The 14,945-nt window shown below is 44.6% G+C and overlaps 1 protein-coding gene across 1 annotated transcript in view; it reads right to left on the bottom strand.

The window, feature by feature from the left end:
• Window positions 1–885: 885 nt before the first annotated feature.
• Window positions 886–14,945, bottom strand: part of TBX15 (T-box transcription factor 15) — a 95,354-nt gene continuing 81,294 nt past the window's right edge. The window contains exon 8 of the mRNA XM_083593453.1: window positions 886–3,555. Coding sequence (XP_083449579.1) covers window positions 2,771–3,555 — 785 coding nt within the window. The 3' untranslated portion in view covers window positions 886–2,770. The remainder of the gene's footprint in view (window positions 3,556–14,945) is intronic.

Here is a 14,945-nt window from a genome sequence, read left to right as displayed (position 1 = left end):
TACAAATTATTTCAACTTAGATGCTGCTCTTATTTCTTTGAAAGCAGTTGCCTTAACTGGTTTCCTGATTGCCCACCCCAACGCCAGCTTTCCTGTACTTTTTCAGACAATTGACTATGAATTTGACCTATCTGCTGGTCCATCCACCCAGTCATAGGAAGAATAGATGCACTGTCAGTTCTCCTGTTCTGTGAAATTAATCGGAGCTGCGCAACCGCACATCTGCTAGCGCACAGCTCCCATTCTTCATGTAGAAGATTGCCTTGGAAGAGAAAATATCATTTTAATGGCCTTTTCCAACCCTGTAAATTGCTCTGATCTGATGTTCTGTTACGAAGATAATTCTGCTTTATGGCTGGAATGGTGGCACTGTGGGTTAAACCACAGAGCCTAGGCTTGCCGATCAGAAGGCCGGCGGTTCGAATCCCCGCAACGGGGTGAGCTCCCATTGCTCAGTCCCTGCTCCTGCCAACCTAGCAGTTCGAAAGCACGTCAAAGTGCAAGAAGATAAATAGGTACCGCTCCGGCGGGAAGGTAAACGGCGTTTCCATGTGCTGCTCTGGTTCGCCAGAAGTGGCTTAGTCATGCTGGCCACATGACCCGGAAGCTGTACGCCAGCTCCCTCGGCCAATAAAGCGAGATGAGCGCCGCAACCCCAGAGTCGGTCACGACTGGACCTAACGGTCAGGGGTCCCTTTACCTTTTATGCCCAGAGAAGGTCCATTTGAATGGTATGAAACCCACCCAACCATAGAGGTGTTTGACAGCTGTATTTAAAAGCTGTCTTTTAAAAAAATAAAAAGGGGAGGGGAGGATGAATTAGGTAAAACCATCCCAGCACTCTGGAACTGGACGCCTGCATTATTTCCAGACAGACAAAACACAAAAGGAACAAAGGTTTATTTTGCATTAGTTATGTGCTTGGCACCTACAAACAGAGTCCCCTGCAGAGGGCAAATCTTTATACATTTTCTTTCTTAATATATATTTTACATACCCATTTATTACCCTCTTTAATATTCATAATATTGATTCCCCTCCCTCCCCCACACGCTAGAGACATAAATACATTTATCTACAACACATCAAAACAAATCTCTATACTGCAATTTCTGTATTCTGTTGCTCGGCGTTTGGACTTCCACACGACTTTAAAACTTCTTAGCACGTGCTCAGCATCACTTGTTTGCTTACTTTTAAAAGAGCTGAAGGAAAAGTAAAACCAGAAGAGAACAGTACTTTAGAAAGAAAGAAAATTGGCCATGACTTGATGGTCCAATTGGCAAGCTGGGCAGGGGATAAGAAGACTTTCCCCCGATGATAATAACTAGCTTTCACCGCTTCCCTGGTACATGCAAGATGGCTGGGGTTCGGCTGCATACTTTCACAGAACAGGCCTAGCCTCTTACAGAACTTGTCAGTCGACATTATCACAGTCTGGAGACTTCCTTCCCTTCCAGTTGACTCCTCTGAGTGATATATATTTTAAGCATGCCTTGCTATGGCTTTGCTAATGTTACTTAGGCTATCAATAGCTCAAAGGCACTGAATGTACGTACAATTACCGTATTTTCCCGTGTATAAGACGGTGCTTTTTGCCTTAAAAAATAGGCAAAAATTGGGTGTCGTCTTATACACAAATAGTGAATGCAGAGGGGAGACGTGCAATTAATGGCCGCGGCAAGGCCTGCTGGCGATTGGCTGTGACAATTGGGCAGGTGATTGGCAGCTGCGGCAAGTGGGTGGGTGGGCTGTTGGTGGTGGAGAGAGGGCAGAAAATTGGCGGTTGCGGCGAGGTGTGCAATCGGCAGTGGCTGTGGCAAGCGATCGGCAGTGGGGGGCAGGCAGGTGAGCGATTGGCAGAAGTGACCCCCCCTCCCCCAAAAAGCTAAACAACTTAATTTCTTAATTTTGGGTTTAAAAAAATAGAGGCCATCTTATACATGGGGTGTCTTATGCACGGAAAACTACGGTAAACACCGTTTCCCCTTACGCAGCATTTTCAACACAGAATCTTGTGCAGCAGAGATCCTCCTCTTTTTTTGCTACCAACCATGTTTAACAGAAGCCTTTCCCTGCAAAGTTAAAGAAAACCTTTTTTAATGGTTTAAATCCTCCCTCGCCCTCTTTTCAATGACATGCTTTCGTTAGGAAAATTATTGTCGTCTAGGGAGAGCGAAAGGCCCCCAACAGCAAGAACACCCAAAAAAATTACTCAAGGAAGAGAATGCCCACTTCAAACACAATGTTCTTTTCCTACAGTGGGCGAGAGAAAGCCGTAGATTCAACTTAATGACTGGAGATGGCAAGATAGGGAAAGATGGTGATGTTACAACAAGGGCCTCTTACTGGCAGTGCAGATCTAGGGAACGAAGTCTTGTTGCTTGCAGCTGGGAAACAGAAGGAACAGCACACCCACACTAGACTTCCTCTGTTGTGAACAGTTCGCACCAAGTTCAGATAGTTAATGCATATACTATATAGGTCTCCCCACCCCACCCCAGGTTTTCTGCAAACAATGCCATTTTCTTTGTTTATTTATTTTTTAAAAATCCATTAGGAACAGAAGCCACTCAGTTACATGACGGTCTTGATTCCAGTCTGCTGCTATCAGGTTCTTTGGGATTTAGCTAAGGATGGCTTGTGTTTCCATTCATTGTTCACAAACAAGTCCTTTTTCAAAAGCTGAAAGGCAACAGGGATGAGATCTCCCATAGAAATGACGAGATCCTCGCTCACTGTCGACCAGGATGGTGACTCCAAACACCAGTTAAACCATGTGCACTGACATTTGTGAAGAGGACCCTGGGACAGCCCCGTATTGTCTATTATCGCAAGCGTTGCCTGGGGGTTGGCTGTTGCCGGGAGGGCTGATCACATGCATCCCATGATCCATTCCCGTCGACAGATATGGCCTCTCTCCAAAGGCCCCGTTGGAAGGCGAGGAGCAGAGTAAAGTGCTTTGGGTGTTGGCCAGTTTCTCAGGGCTTCCTGCCAACCTCGGAGAAGCTGGGAAATTGTATCCATACAAGTTGTAAGGGTTGTGAAGGGAAAAGGCGTTGTAGGAGCTCTGTTGCATGTGGCCGCCGCTAAACATATGTGAGGAAGATGAAGTGGAGGCAGGATTGCCAGCTTGCATGACATACTGGAACTGCGAAGTCGGGAATGACCCCAGCTGGCCACCGTAAGCTTCCATCTTGCCATTGCTGGGCAGCGAAGGAGGAGCTGGCATCCCTGAGATCAAAGATGGAGTCCGCTGAGGCATGAAGTTTTCAGAGGGCTGAGTGGCAGGCGCACCACCACTCTGCAGCCGGTTGTATCCGCTGTCGCCCAACCCTGGGTAGCTCTGCAGGGCGGCCATGTTGCTTCTTGCGCATGGAGGATAATCAGAGAGGTTTAGGTTGCACAGCTGGCTCTCCCGGCAGCCGACATTGAAAGAGTTGGGGGCCAAGTGGAAGGCCGGCGGCGAGCATGATGGAGAGAGAAGGTGAGAGGATGCAGAAGGGGAAGGTGTTCCTGTGCTGGATGTGGTTGGAGAAGTTCCTGTGCTGCCCCCTGGAAAACAAAAGCGACAACAAACATTTCTGAGGCATAATGCAGAACAACCACCAAGTATCATCATCATGAATAAGGTCCATGAATAATCATAGTTTAGAGGTCCCGGGCCCTAAGAAAGTCAGACTATCCTCCACCAGGGCCAGGGCCTTCTCAGTGATGGCTCCGACCTGGTGGAATGCTCTGTCCCATGAGACCAGGGCTCTGCAGGATTTAACTTCCTTCCACAGGGCCTGTAAGACAGAGCTATTCTGCCTAGCTTTCTATTTGAACCTATCCTGATCTTTTATTCCCCTTCCTTCCTTCCCTCCCCCTCCCCTGGGAAAGACAGGTTGGAGTCTTGCCTGTTTGCTCTCGAGCAACCACACCAGCACCTGACAGGTTTGATGAGGCCCTAAGCTACTGAAGGGACACAGGTGGCGCTGTGGGTTAAACCACAGAGCCTAGGACTTGCCGATCAGAAGGTCGGCGGTTCGAATCCCTGTGACAGGGTGAGCTCCCGTTGCTCGGTCCCAGCTCCTGCCAACCTAGCAGTTTGAAAGCACGTCAAAGTGCAAGTAGATAAATAGGAACCGCTATGGCGGGAAGGTAAACGGCGTTTCCGTGCGCTGCTCTGGTTTGCCAGAAGCGGCTTAGTCATGCTGGCCACATGACCAGGAAGCTGTCTGCAGACAAACGCTGGCTCCCTCGGCCCATAGAGCAAGATGAGCGCCGCAACCCCAGAGTCGGTCAGGACTGGACCTAATGGTCAGGGGTCCCTTTACTTTTACCTTTAAGCTACTGAAGGCAATGGGGCCCTTTATATGTCCAGCTTTCCTTTGTCAACAACAAATTGTCACTGTTTTTTGTGTTGAATATATGCTATATGGCAATTTATGGACCTCATGGGTATCTAAAGCCATCTGCACTTGTTGCTATGCAACCAGTCCATGCAGAATGCAGGAACCCTATATATAGAAAGGAGCAAACCAGTGATATTTTAGGGAGCAGGCTAGCAGGCGGGGCCCATTACTCACACCATAGGAGCCTACACAACACAAAACACTGTTGCTGTATGTAGGTTTTATATATTTTGGAAATGTAATCCAGTTTTTTTCCTTTAATTTTTTTGGGGGACCCCCAAGAGAGTGGTGCCCTAAGCTATAGCTTGTTTAGCTTATACATAAATCCAGCACTGTTTCTATCCTACTTTTGTTTACAGTCTCTGGGGTCTTTTGCCAAATATGTGCTATCTGCAAGTGAAAAGCACCTTTGATTAACAATGGAACCCATGTTGCTTCCTTGTCACTCAGTTCTGGCTAAAGATGAGCAAGAAATCAATTTAGCTGTCACCGAAAGTTGAATTTACACTTTATAAAACAGTACAAGAACTAGAACACAGCCATCCTATGGAATTCGCCTTTATCTGACATTTGGTTGGCAGTTCGCCAGAGTGGTGCATGCTCTAGTTATCTCCGCTTGGACTACTGCAATGCGCTCTACATGGGGCTACCTTTGAAGGTGACTCGGAAACTACAACTAATCCAGAATGCGGTAGCTAGACTGGTGACTGGGGGCAGCCGCCGAGACCACATAACACCGGTCTTGAAAGACCTACATTGGCTCCCAGTATGTTTCCGAGCACAATTCAAAGTGCTGGTGTTGACCTTTAAAGCCCTAAATAGCCTCGGCCCGGTATACCTGAAGGAGCGTCTCCACCCCCATCGTTCTGCCTGGATGCTGAGGTCCAGCGCCGAGGGCCTTCTGGCGGTTCCCTCATTGCGAGAAGCAAAGCTACAGGGAACCAGGCAGAGGGCCTTCTCAGTAGTGGTGCCCGCCCTGTGGAACGCCCTCCCATCAGATGTCAAAGTGATAAACAACTACCTGACATTCAGAAAACATCTTAAGGCAGCCATGTTCAGGGAAGTTTTTAATGTGTGATATTTTAGTGTATTTTTGGTTTCTATGGAAGCTGCCCAGAGTGGCTGGGGAAGCCCAGCCAGATGGGCAGGGTACAAATAATAAATTATTATTATTATTATTATTATTATTATTATTATTATTATTATTATTATGTACATTAGTCAAAACTGCATACAAAAATGTGCTTATTAGAAGAAATTCACACTAAAATGCTGGAGAATTTTCATAAGGATGTAAAAAGGAAAATTCATGAATTGCTCCAGAAATGTGAAGAACTGGATTTAAGATTAGAAAAATGGGAGAATGAGAGAACCAAATGGACAAATTCTTCAAGCCCTGCTTCTGGCCTTGATGTAAAATGAAGCAGATGGGTGGAAACAGATTTAGCATTTTAAGCATGATGGGAATTTTGGACACATCTTTGCTGCCGTGAAAACAAATGCCATGAAGACAATTAATGTGTTCTGAACTACTTCCACCACACTTAGAAAGTGACATCTGTCTTCACGTTCCTTCTAGTTATCCCATATGACTTCCTCAAAAAGAACATTGATATAACTTGTCAGTTGACCAGTTCCCCATTGGCTTGTTGCAATAAGGAGGCTTTGCGATGCATTCTTGCATTTCCAAGTTGAGTTTCTATTGAAGCTGCCCTCCATCAGAAGGGAGCCCAGATTCTGACCACTTTGCAGTGGACCTGTATAGAATTCATACCTGTATGTTCATTATTTCTAATTTTGTAAAACAATAATTTTACAGCAGATAAGAAAAAGGATGGGGGAGATGACAAGGGAAGATAATGCAAATTCATTAGGCATAAACTTATATTAGTTTAACATCAATCTATAAATAGCTGACACTGAAACTGCTCCCCCGAGGAATAGCCCCACTGATTCTATGCGACCGGTTCAAGTCTGGCTGGCAGACAGAAGTTCTGAATACTCTCCAGAAATTGGGCTTTGCTCCTCAAGCCCTTCTAAATTTGGGCCTGGGCCAAGCAAGATCTGTGGTCAGACAAAGAATTATGGACACAGGGAGACAACAGGACTGCTTGAGGCCCCCCGATTATGTAAACGTAGAAAATGAGGGGTATGTTGCAGTCCCGGCAGCATACCTCTATTTTCTCGTATCAATAAACATAAGAAGGGCCTTTACTCTAGCCAGAAGCTCAGCCTTGCCCTCGCCGGTTTTGGAAGGAGCATTTGGAAAAGTCCCGTATGCTCAGAGACTTTGCACCTGCCCATTAGGAGGCCCCAAACATTTCTTTTTTAGATGTCCCTTTTATGATGAGGTATGCAGAGATACCATTGACCCCCAGCTGGTGAGGCTTGCTGACCTTCCAGATAAGTCTAAACTCAATTTTCTCCTCTTAGGCAAAGCCCACAAGACGACCCCGAAACAAATTACCATATTTTTTGCTCTATAAGACTCACTTTTTCCCTCCTAAAAAGTAAGGGGAAATGTGTGTGCGTCTTATGGAGTGAATGCAGGCTGCGCAGCTATCCCAGAAGCCAGAACAGCAAGAGGGATCGCTGCTTTCGCTGCGCAGCGATCGCTCTTGCTGTTCTGGCTTCTGAGATTCAGAATATTTTTTTTCTTGTTTTCCTCCTCCAAAAACTAGGTGCGTCTTATGGTCTGGTGTGTCTTATAGAGCGAAAAATACGGTAGTTCGCTAGGAAAACAGTCGAAGTCGGCCTCTAGGGTGGCAGGACCAATTTGTATGGGAGCCCAAATTTTTAGGTCTTTATGTGTATATGTGCTTATCTTAGATTTTCATCTGTAAGCTGTTGTTGTACACTGCTTTACATGTATATTTTATTTTTGTGAAATCTGTCCCAGTTGTGCTTTTTGAGCTGGTCTTTGACTGTAATATTCACCGCATGCCCCTGATAGGATTCTACTACATGTTTTGTTAGTGACATGTCAATTTCCCCCCCACATATTGATGTTGTATCTGGCTTTTGACATAATGGCAGGGGAAAATTGGCTTCATAATGATGTTTGTTAAAAATATTTTGCAGATGACTCTGGCAGATCAAAGACATGGATGAGAACCAGATTACTGCACAGAGATAAGTGAAATGTTTGCTGCCTCTAATAAAGTCTCCGGTATATTATCTTGCATACAAGACCCAGCTAGCTTTCTATTCAAAACATTTGCACCTAAGATACTTCTAGTATCTCTGAATTTCTGAACCTTGTGACTTGTTGTCCTGTTAACCTGTCAAAAATAAAGAAGAAGAAGAGGAGGAGGAGGAGGAGGAGGAGGAGGAGGAGGAGGAGGAGTTTGGATTTGATATCCCGCTTTATCACTACCCGAAGGAGTCTCAAAGCGGCTAACATTCTCCTTTCCTTCCTCCCCCACAACAAACGCTCTGTGAGGTGAGTGAGACTGAGAGACTTCAGAGAAGTGTGACTAGCCCAGGTCACCCAGCAGCTGCATATGGAGGAGCGGGGAATCGAACCCGGTTCACCAGATTACGAGTCCACCACTCTTAACCACTACACCACACAGGATTAAGCCCTGAAGAAGCAAATTGAAAATAGGAAATGACATGTCTGTTCAGGAGCAACAAAAAATGAATCCATACTAAGGTGTTCTGTGAAGTGTTGGCCACAGATCATTTATTCAGTGAGCAAGGTATTCTTGGGCTGAACTAGTTTCTGAAAGTTATAGGAAAGACTAAGAGTTACTCATGGTGAAGGATGGAGGAGAAACTTGAATCTGTTCACATTTTAATGTGAGCCAGTGTAATTCACAGTACCTAAAACAAAACTCCAAGACTTTTTCCAGCTGGACTTGCCACAACTCAGTTCCGGCACCTCTCAGCTGGGTGCCATTGTAAGAAAACGAGGAAGGCATTTGTGGTGAGTTCTGGCACCTCTTTTTCTAGAAAAATAGCCCTGCCGCCATCCTTCCACACTTCTCCAAATTTTGCGATGCAGTCCTCCAACCAAAAAAATGCATACAAAAATGAACAGATGATGGAAAATAGCTTGTATTGTGCAAAATTGCATAGAAAAATGTGTATATTTGGGGAAATACGTACTAATATGCCGACTGTTTTTTTCACAAGGACTTTTATAAAAATAAAAATCACAAACTGATGTGGAAATGTGGCAAAACAAGCTTAATATTGGGGCGGGGGGATGAGGAACTGAAAGAAACCAACATTTTCAGAATGATCTACTGCACGGGGCATACACTCAAACCACTGTTGCCTGTGTCCACAAGAGTTTGTGGGGTTCAGGGCTGCTCGGCTGCTGGCTTTTTAGCATTTCAAAACATGAAAATTCTATATGGCAGAAAGGAAAGTAGAAGTACAAAAGAAAGAAGCATGTACACTAGAGAGGATGCTGTGTCTGATCATTATCTACGTCAAGCCTGAGATCCAGGAAAGGGAACTTCACAATGGGGAGTCCCATTCTGGACAATGCTAGAGAACCTCTGAGAAGAGCAAGAGAGTTTTCCCTGTCCTTCTGCACACCAATGGAAGTGCAAGAAATTACACTGCAACCATCCATGCCTTTTCCTCTAACCTCATCAAACCCAGCAGGTGCAACCCCATGTGACCAGAGGAATCAGCAAGGTTCACAAAAGCAGTAGCTGATGCTTATCAGTTCCCTTCAGGCTGACATTCCTCCAGCAATTATCCACAGAATGCTGAGTATTGGATTTGGAAGTCACTGGCATTCAGCCCCCACATTTCCTGTACACACCGTCCATGGAATTTTCCACCAGATGATTACAGAAGGTCACAAATTGGAGCTATTACACATATAACCTGGGAATTATAAAACACTTGCGAAATACCCGTCACTGTGACAGGCATATGTATGTGCAGAAGGAAGGCCAGCAATGTGCTTTGGAGAGCCAGAAGGGCAAAAGAATTAGACTTTGGCTAAAGATACTTGGCTCCAAGTCCTTGCTCGGCCCAGTATACCTCAACCCAGTATACCTGAAGGAGCATCTCCACCCCCATCATTCAGCCCAGACACTGAGGTCCAGCTCCAAGGGCCTTCTGGCGGTTCCCTCACTGCAAGAAGTGAAGCTACAGGGAACCAGGCAGAGGGCCTTCTCGGTAGTGGCACCTGCCCTGTGGAATGCCCTCCCATCAGATGTCAAGGAAATAACTATCTGACTTTTAGAAGTAATCTGAAGGCAGCCCTGTTTAGGGAAGTTTTTAGATGTTTTATCGCTTTATTATTATTATTATTATTATTATTATTATTATTATTCTGTTGGGAGCTGTCCAGAGTGGCTGGGGAAACCTAGCCAGATGGGTGGGGTATAAATAAATCATCATCATCATCATCATCATCGCTCAGTCCATGAAGCCCACAGTGTAAACTTGAGCCAGCCATGGTTTTCTCAGCCTGGACTACCTCCCAGGGTTGTTATGAGGATAAAATTTGGATAAGCCTTAAGGTGTGTTGATTTGGGCTCCTTGGAGGAAGAGCAGGATACAAATGTGACATATGAAGATCCCCTGCTGGAGGCAAAACTACCCAATGTCTTTGTCCTACTCCCATCGCAGTGTGAAAAGGGCTCAATGCACTCATAGATGCCACAGGGCTGGAGCACAAGCTGAGAATTACCTGAGGATAGTAATTTTTCTCAATCGTTTGTGAAAGCTGGACCATAAAGAGGGTGGATCGCTGAAGAATTGATGCTTTTGAATTATGGTGCTGGAGGAGACTCTTGAGAGTCCCATGGACTGCAAGAAGATCAAACCTCTCCATTCTGAAGGAAATCAGCCCTGAGTGCTCACTGGAAGGACAGATCCTGAAGCTGAGGCTCCAAGACTTTGGCCACCTCATGAGAAGAGAAGACTCCCTGGAAAAGACCCTGATGTTGGGAAAGATGGAGGGCACAAGGAGAAGGGGACGACAGAGGACAAGATGGTTGGACAGTGTTCTCGAAGCTACAAACATGAGTTTGACCAAACTGCGGGAGGCAGTGGAAGACAGGAGTGCCTGGCGTGCTCTGGTCCAGGGGGTCACAAAGAGTCGGACATGACTAGACAACTAAACAACAACAAAGTAATTTTTCTCAATCGTTTGTGCTTCAAGTGAAGGATTCTAAACTAGTTGCTACACATTTGTAAGGCTGGGGCTGGGGTTAATGAGTTTTGGCAAACCTTCTGCCCACAGAGCCAATGTTAGCATCTTCTATCTGTGTTGTTTGAGAAAAAGAATTGTGTCTAGGAGCCAGCAACAGCTTCTGCACTCTTGGAAAATGACATAGTACAGAGTTACTGGAACTCTTCTCCCTCCCTAAATGTTCTTCATTAAAGTCAAGAAGCAGAGCCAAATATTTTTAATAATGAGAATCTGGATCGGGTTCAACTTGGTTTCAAAAATACCCCCAAAACATTTAAAGTGTTTAATAGTTTTTTGGCTCTCCCCAGTCCATAACATCTCATTGCCATGTGCATTTAATTAATCTCAAACCTGCTTTGTCCCAAGCTCAGTGTCGGTGACGTCATTTGTAGAGTCCAGCTCTTCCAGAGCCCTTATATTTTGAAGTGTATCTCTATTATTTTGGCTGCTTTTTTTAAAAAAAGCTGAGTAGAGCCTGGTTATTGGTTAAACCAGCTAGATGCTTCTTTTTCTGTAAAACAAACAGGATTCTACAGAAGGTCTTTTGCACCTGTCATTTTCCTGATCTCTTTCGGCCAGAGAGGTGACAGCTTTCTTAGGAGAAAGACGCGATGTCCTGGTCTGGCAAAATGCCACTTACTTGCTCAGTAATGTTATTGATGAGCAAGCCTTTGAAAATCAAACAAGCAGTCACACACAGAACATGATGTGCCGTTGTACACAAGTTAAAAACATTGCTCAGGGAACCTCAGCGTTCCTTGGAAGGTTTTTAGAGATGCCATAATGAGAATATCATCAAGGAGCTGATGTTACAATCAATTTTAGTACAGGCGGCAATATTTAGACACGTCCAACTGATGAGCAATCACCAATGTGGAGGTCCTTTTTGACCGGGAAGAAGACAGAATGGGGGCAGAACAGCGAGCGGAACAGGGCTGAAATGGAACCCCTCTACAAAACAGTCCGCTCCTGTAGTCATAGGGTAGGCATATTGGCATCTTAGAAACAAGGTTCTGGTTGTGTTTAGGGCTTAGAAATACTAAGTATTAAGTATTACTTGGTTCTGATTTAGTCCCCTGCTGCAACAACATTTAATCTATTATCAAATTCCCTGGTTGTCCCAAATTTATCTCTTTGTTTCAAAAAGTGTGAACAATAAAATCATTTTAAAAAATAATAATGGACATTTTCTCCTCATTTTGCCTTCAGAGGAGATATTAGGATCCCTTTCAAAATGTCTGTTAATATAGCCAGGGAAGTTTTTCACATTTTTAGCACTCCCTCCCACCCCCCACCCCCACCCCTAGTAACAGATCTGAGTAAGGGGACACATTTATTGTGGGTGGAGCTAACTTTTACTCAGAGAAAACCTATTGAAATTAGTAGACCTAATTTAGTCATGGTCACTAATTTCAGTGGGTATAATCTGAGTAGGCCTAGCATTAATTTTCAGCCCTTCTGTAGTTACCTGTGTTTGCAGGTAACTACAAAAACATGGATGGACAGGAGCAGCACTCTGTGAAGGAACAGCAGTGGCGTTTTGGAACTGATCCTGGAGTGTCTTCCACCAAAGGGACTTTCTAATGTGTGACACAAATAGCTTTACTGTAGCCAGTTTTAATACGTATCATTTCTTACGCTTTGCTGCTACAGTAATAGGCTTTAGGAGTTTCACAGTTGTTGCTTTTAAAGTGGCAGCTGTGTTTCTTACTGTTTCAAGAAACTGTTTCCTGGATCTTACAATTACTTTGTCTGCCACTCTGAGTGCTTCTAGAAGATGAGAAAAACATAGACAATAAAAAATAAATAAAGGCTTGCGCAGGAGAATTTCTTAGTGAAACGGACGTGCCGAAATCTGTCGTCTGGGCTGTGCTTCTCACATTGTTTCACGGCCTAATCCTGCTAATGTCCTCCTAAGCCCCTCTAAAAAGAAATAAGCCAACTACAAAACATTTATAATGACTGAGATCTTAGTGGACTGGGACTTTCAGTTATGTAAAAAGCACAGAGGAAGGAAGGAAGGAAGATTGTGTTAATCTCATTTATTTATTTATTTTGGAAACAGCTTGCTTGTTTTTGTTTATTGAAATCAGTTTTGACTTTCTGACCTAATTCTCCTAAAGGAAAGTGACATAAATGGAAAACAACAATTATTTACAAGCTACTTGTAGGGATTACTTTGGACAACCTCTCCCCATACGCTGACCTGGACCCTGTGATCATCACCCCAGGCCTTAAGTGTGCCTCCTCTGCAGGAGGTCTGGAGAATGACAACATGAGATCGGGCCTTTTCTGCTGTGGCTCCCTGCTTGTGGAATGCTCTCCCCAGAAAGGCTCTCTGGTGCCTTCACTACATATATTTGGGCACCAGGCAAAAATGTTCCTCTTCTCCCAGGCTTTTGGCTGATTAAACAACCATTTGTAACTGAAAACCAATGAAACACATTTTATTTTTTTAAATGACCTGTTAAACTGGGGGAGGGCTATTGTTTTTGTTTGCTACCATGTTATGCATTTTTGTGTTTTCATATTGTAAACTGCCCCGTGATCCTTGGGTGAAGGGAGGTATATAAATGTAATTAATAATAATAATTTATATATGTCAAAGAGCCTGTAAAATGCTGGCGAGTCCACAGATCAGCCCTGAACCTCTCTTGTTCAGCAACTCAGAAAGCACTGAGTTCATGTTTTGCACGGTGGTCATAAAAGTCCAGCTGAATCATAAGGAAGTTAGTCACAAAGAACATAATCTTCCACACATGAGCAGGAGTCCAGGGGGCAAACATTGTGTTGAGCCTGATTCTAGTTGTTTAGTAATGTGCCACAGGTCTTCAGTCGGTTCCTTATAAGATTCAGATGGTTGTTTCCAGGGCTAGCAACATGGGCTAGCATTTTGTTGTTTAGTCATTTAGTGGTGTCTGCCTCTCCGTGACCCCCTGGACCAGAGCACGCCAGGCACTCCTGTCTTCCACTGCCTCCCGCAGTTTGGTCAAACTCATGCTGGTAGCTTCGAGAACACTGTCCAACCATCTCGTCCTCTGTTGTCCCCTTCTCCTTGTGCCCTCCATCTTTCCCAACATCAGGGTCTTTTCCAGGGAGTCTTCTCTTCTCATGAGGTGGCCAAAGTCTTGGAGCCTCAGCTTCAGGATCTGTCCTTCCAGTGAGCACTCAGGGCTGATTTCCTTCAGAATGGATAGGTTTGATCTCCTTGCGGTCCATGGGACTCTCAAGAGTCTCCTCCAGCACCATAATTCAAAAGCATCCATTCTTTGGCGATCAGCCTTCTTTATGGTCCAGCTCTCACTTCCATACATCACGAATGGGAAAACCATGGCTTTAACTATACGGACCTTTGTTGGCAAAGGTGGGCTAGCATAGGCAGCGTTATTAAATTGCTCTTAGCTCTTGGTTCTACTGGGTTCAAGGTTTTACATAGCTGGAAAAATGCAAAACCGCCTGTCTCTTCCAGGGTGTCAAATCCTTATGCCTTTAAAACTTCCCGTTTTGCTTGAGCTTAGCTATCCTTGAGGGTCTCTTAGGAAAGCTGCACACAAAATGAAGACCATAAAAGCTGTAGGTGTAAAGTCATTTATGACTTTGGCAAATGGGTCCTGAACTAGGGACAAATTTTAGTTGATGCCATCCTGAATGAGCAGCCAAGGCAACAGTTGGTAGTACGTCCGCAGGGAGCTCACCGGTCACATGGTCTTGGCTTGCTTCCTGGTTTTTCAGCTGCCAAATTGCATTTAAAGAAGCTAAAAATACATGAAATATTTTCCTTTCCTTATATTACTTGACTGTGTCAGCAGTTGCTGCGGCTGATATGAACATGTCATTTGATAGCCACTGGGGCAGAAGGTTATCAGTGCAGCTATGGATTCAAGGCCTAGTGGTCCATCTAATCACTGGAGCAGAAAATGCCACACTTGGCCTGATAATCCAAGGATGCTCACATACAAATGTGCGGCTAAAACATGCCCTAGGCTCTGAGTCAAAGCCTTTAGGCACAGGGCTACCTTTCAGAGTCTTATAGTAGATAGATGGGATGAGGGAGATGTGTGATCTGATCTCCCAACATTTTATTTTAAAAACAGCTATGGGGCATTCTGAATTGGATCAGAGCAAATATATTGAGGAGGGGTGTCAACTTTTTACTCCCATGCCATTATAAAGTTCTATATTGACACCACCACCCCTCTAGAAAAAGGGGAAGAAAAAAAAGACTGCTATTAGCCTGGCCACACATGTAAGTTGTAGAAAGTACTATTTACTTACAACGTTTTGACCAAGGGTATCAATCAAACAGAACAGATATTCCAGTCCTAGGCGGTTGAAATATACTTGGAGTGGAGTTTGAATTTTATGCTCTTTATTCAGCTCGTAGT

Source organism: Podarcis filfolensis (genome assembly GCF_964270895.1).
Source record: "Podarcis filfolensis genome assembly, chromosome: 17".
NCBI classification, from domain to species: Eukaryota; Metazoa; Chordata; class Lepidosauria; order Squamata; family Lacertidae; genus Podarcis; species Podarcis filfolensis.
The sequence above is the reverse complement of the archived record's forward strand: the minus strand, read 5'-3'. Positions and strand labels throughout refer to the sequence as shown.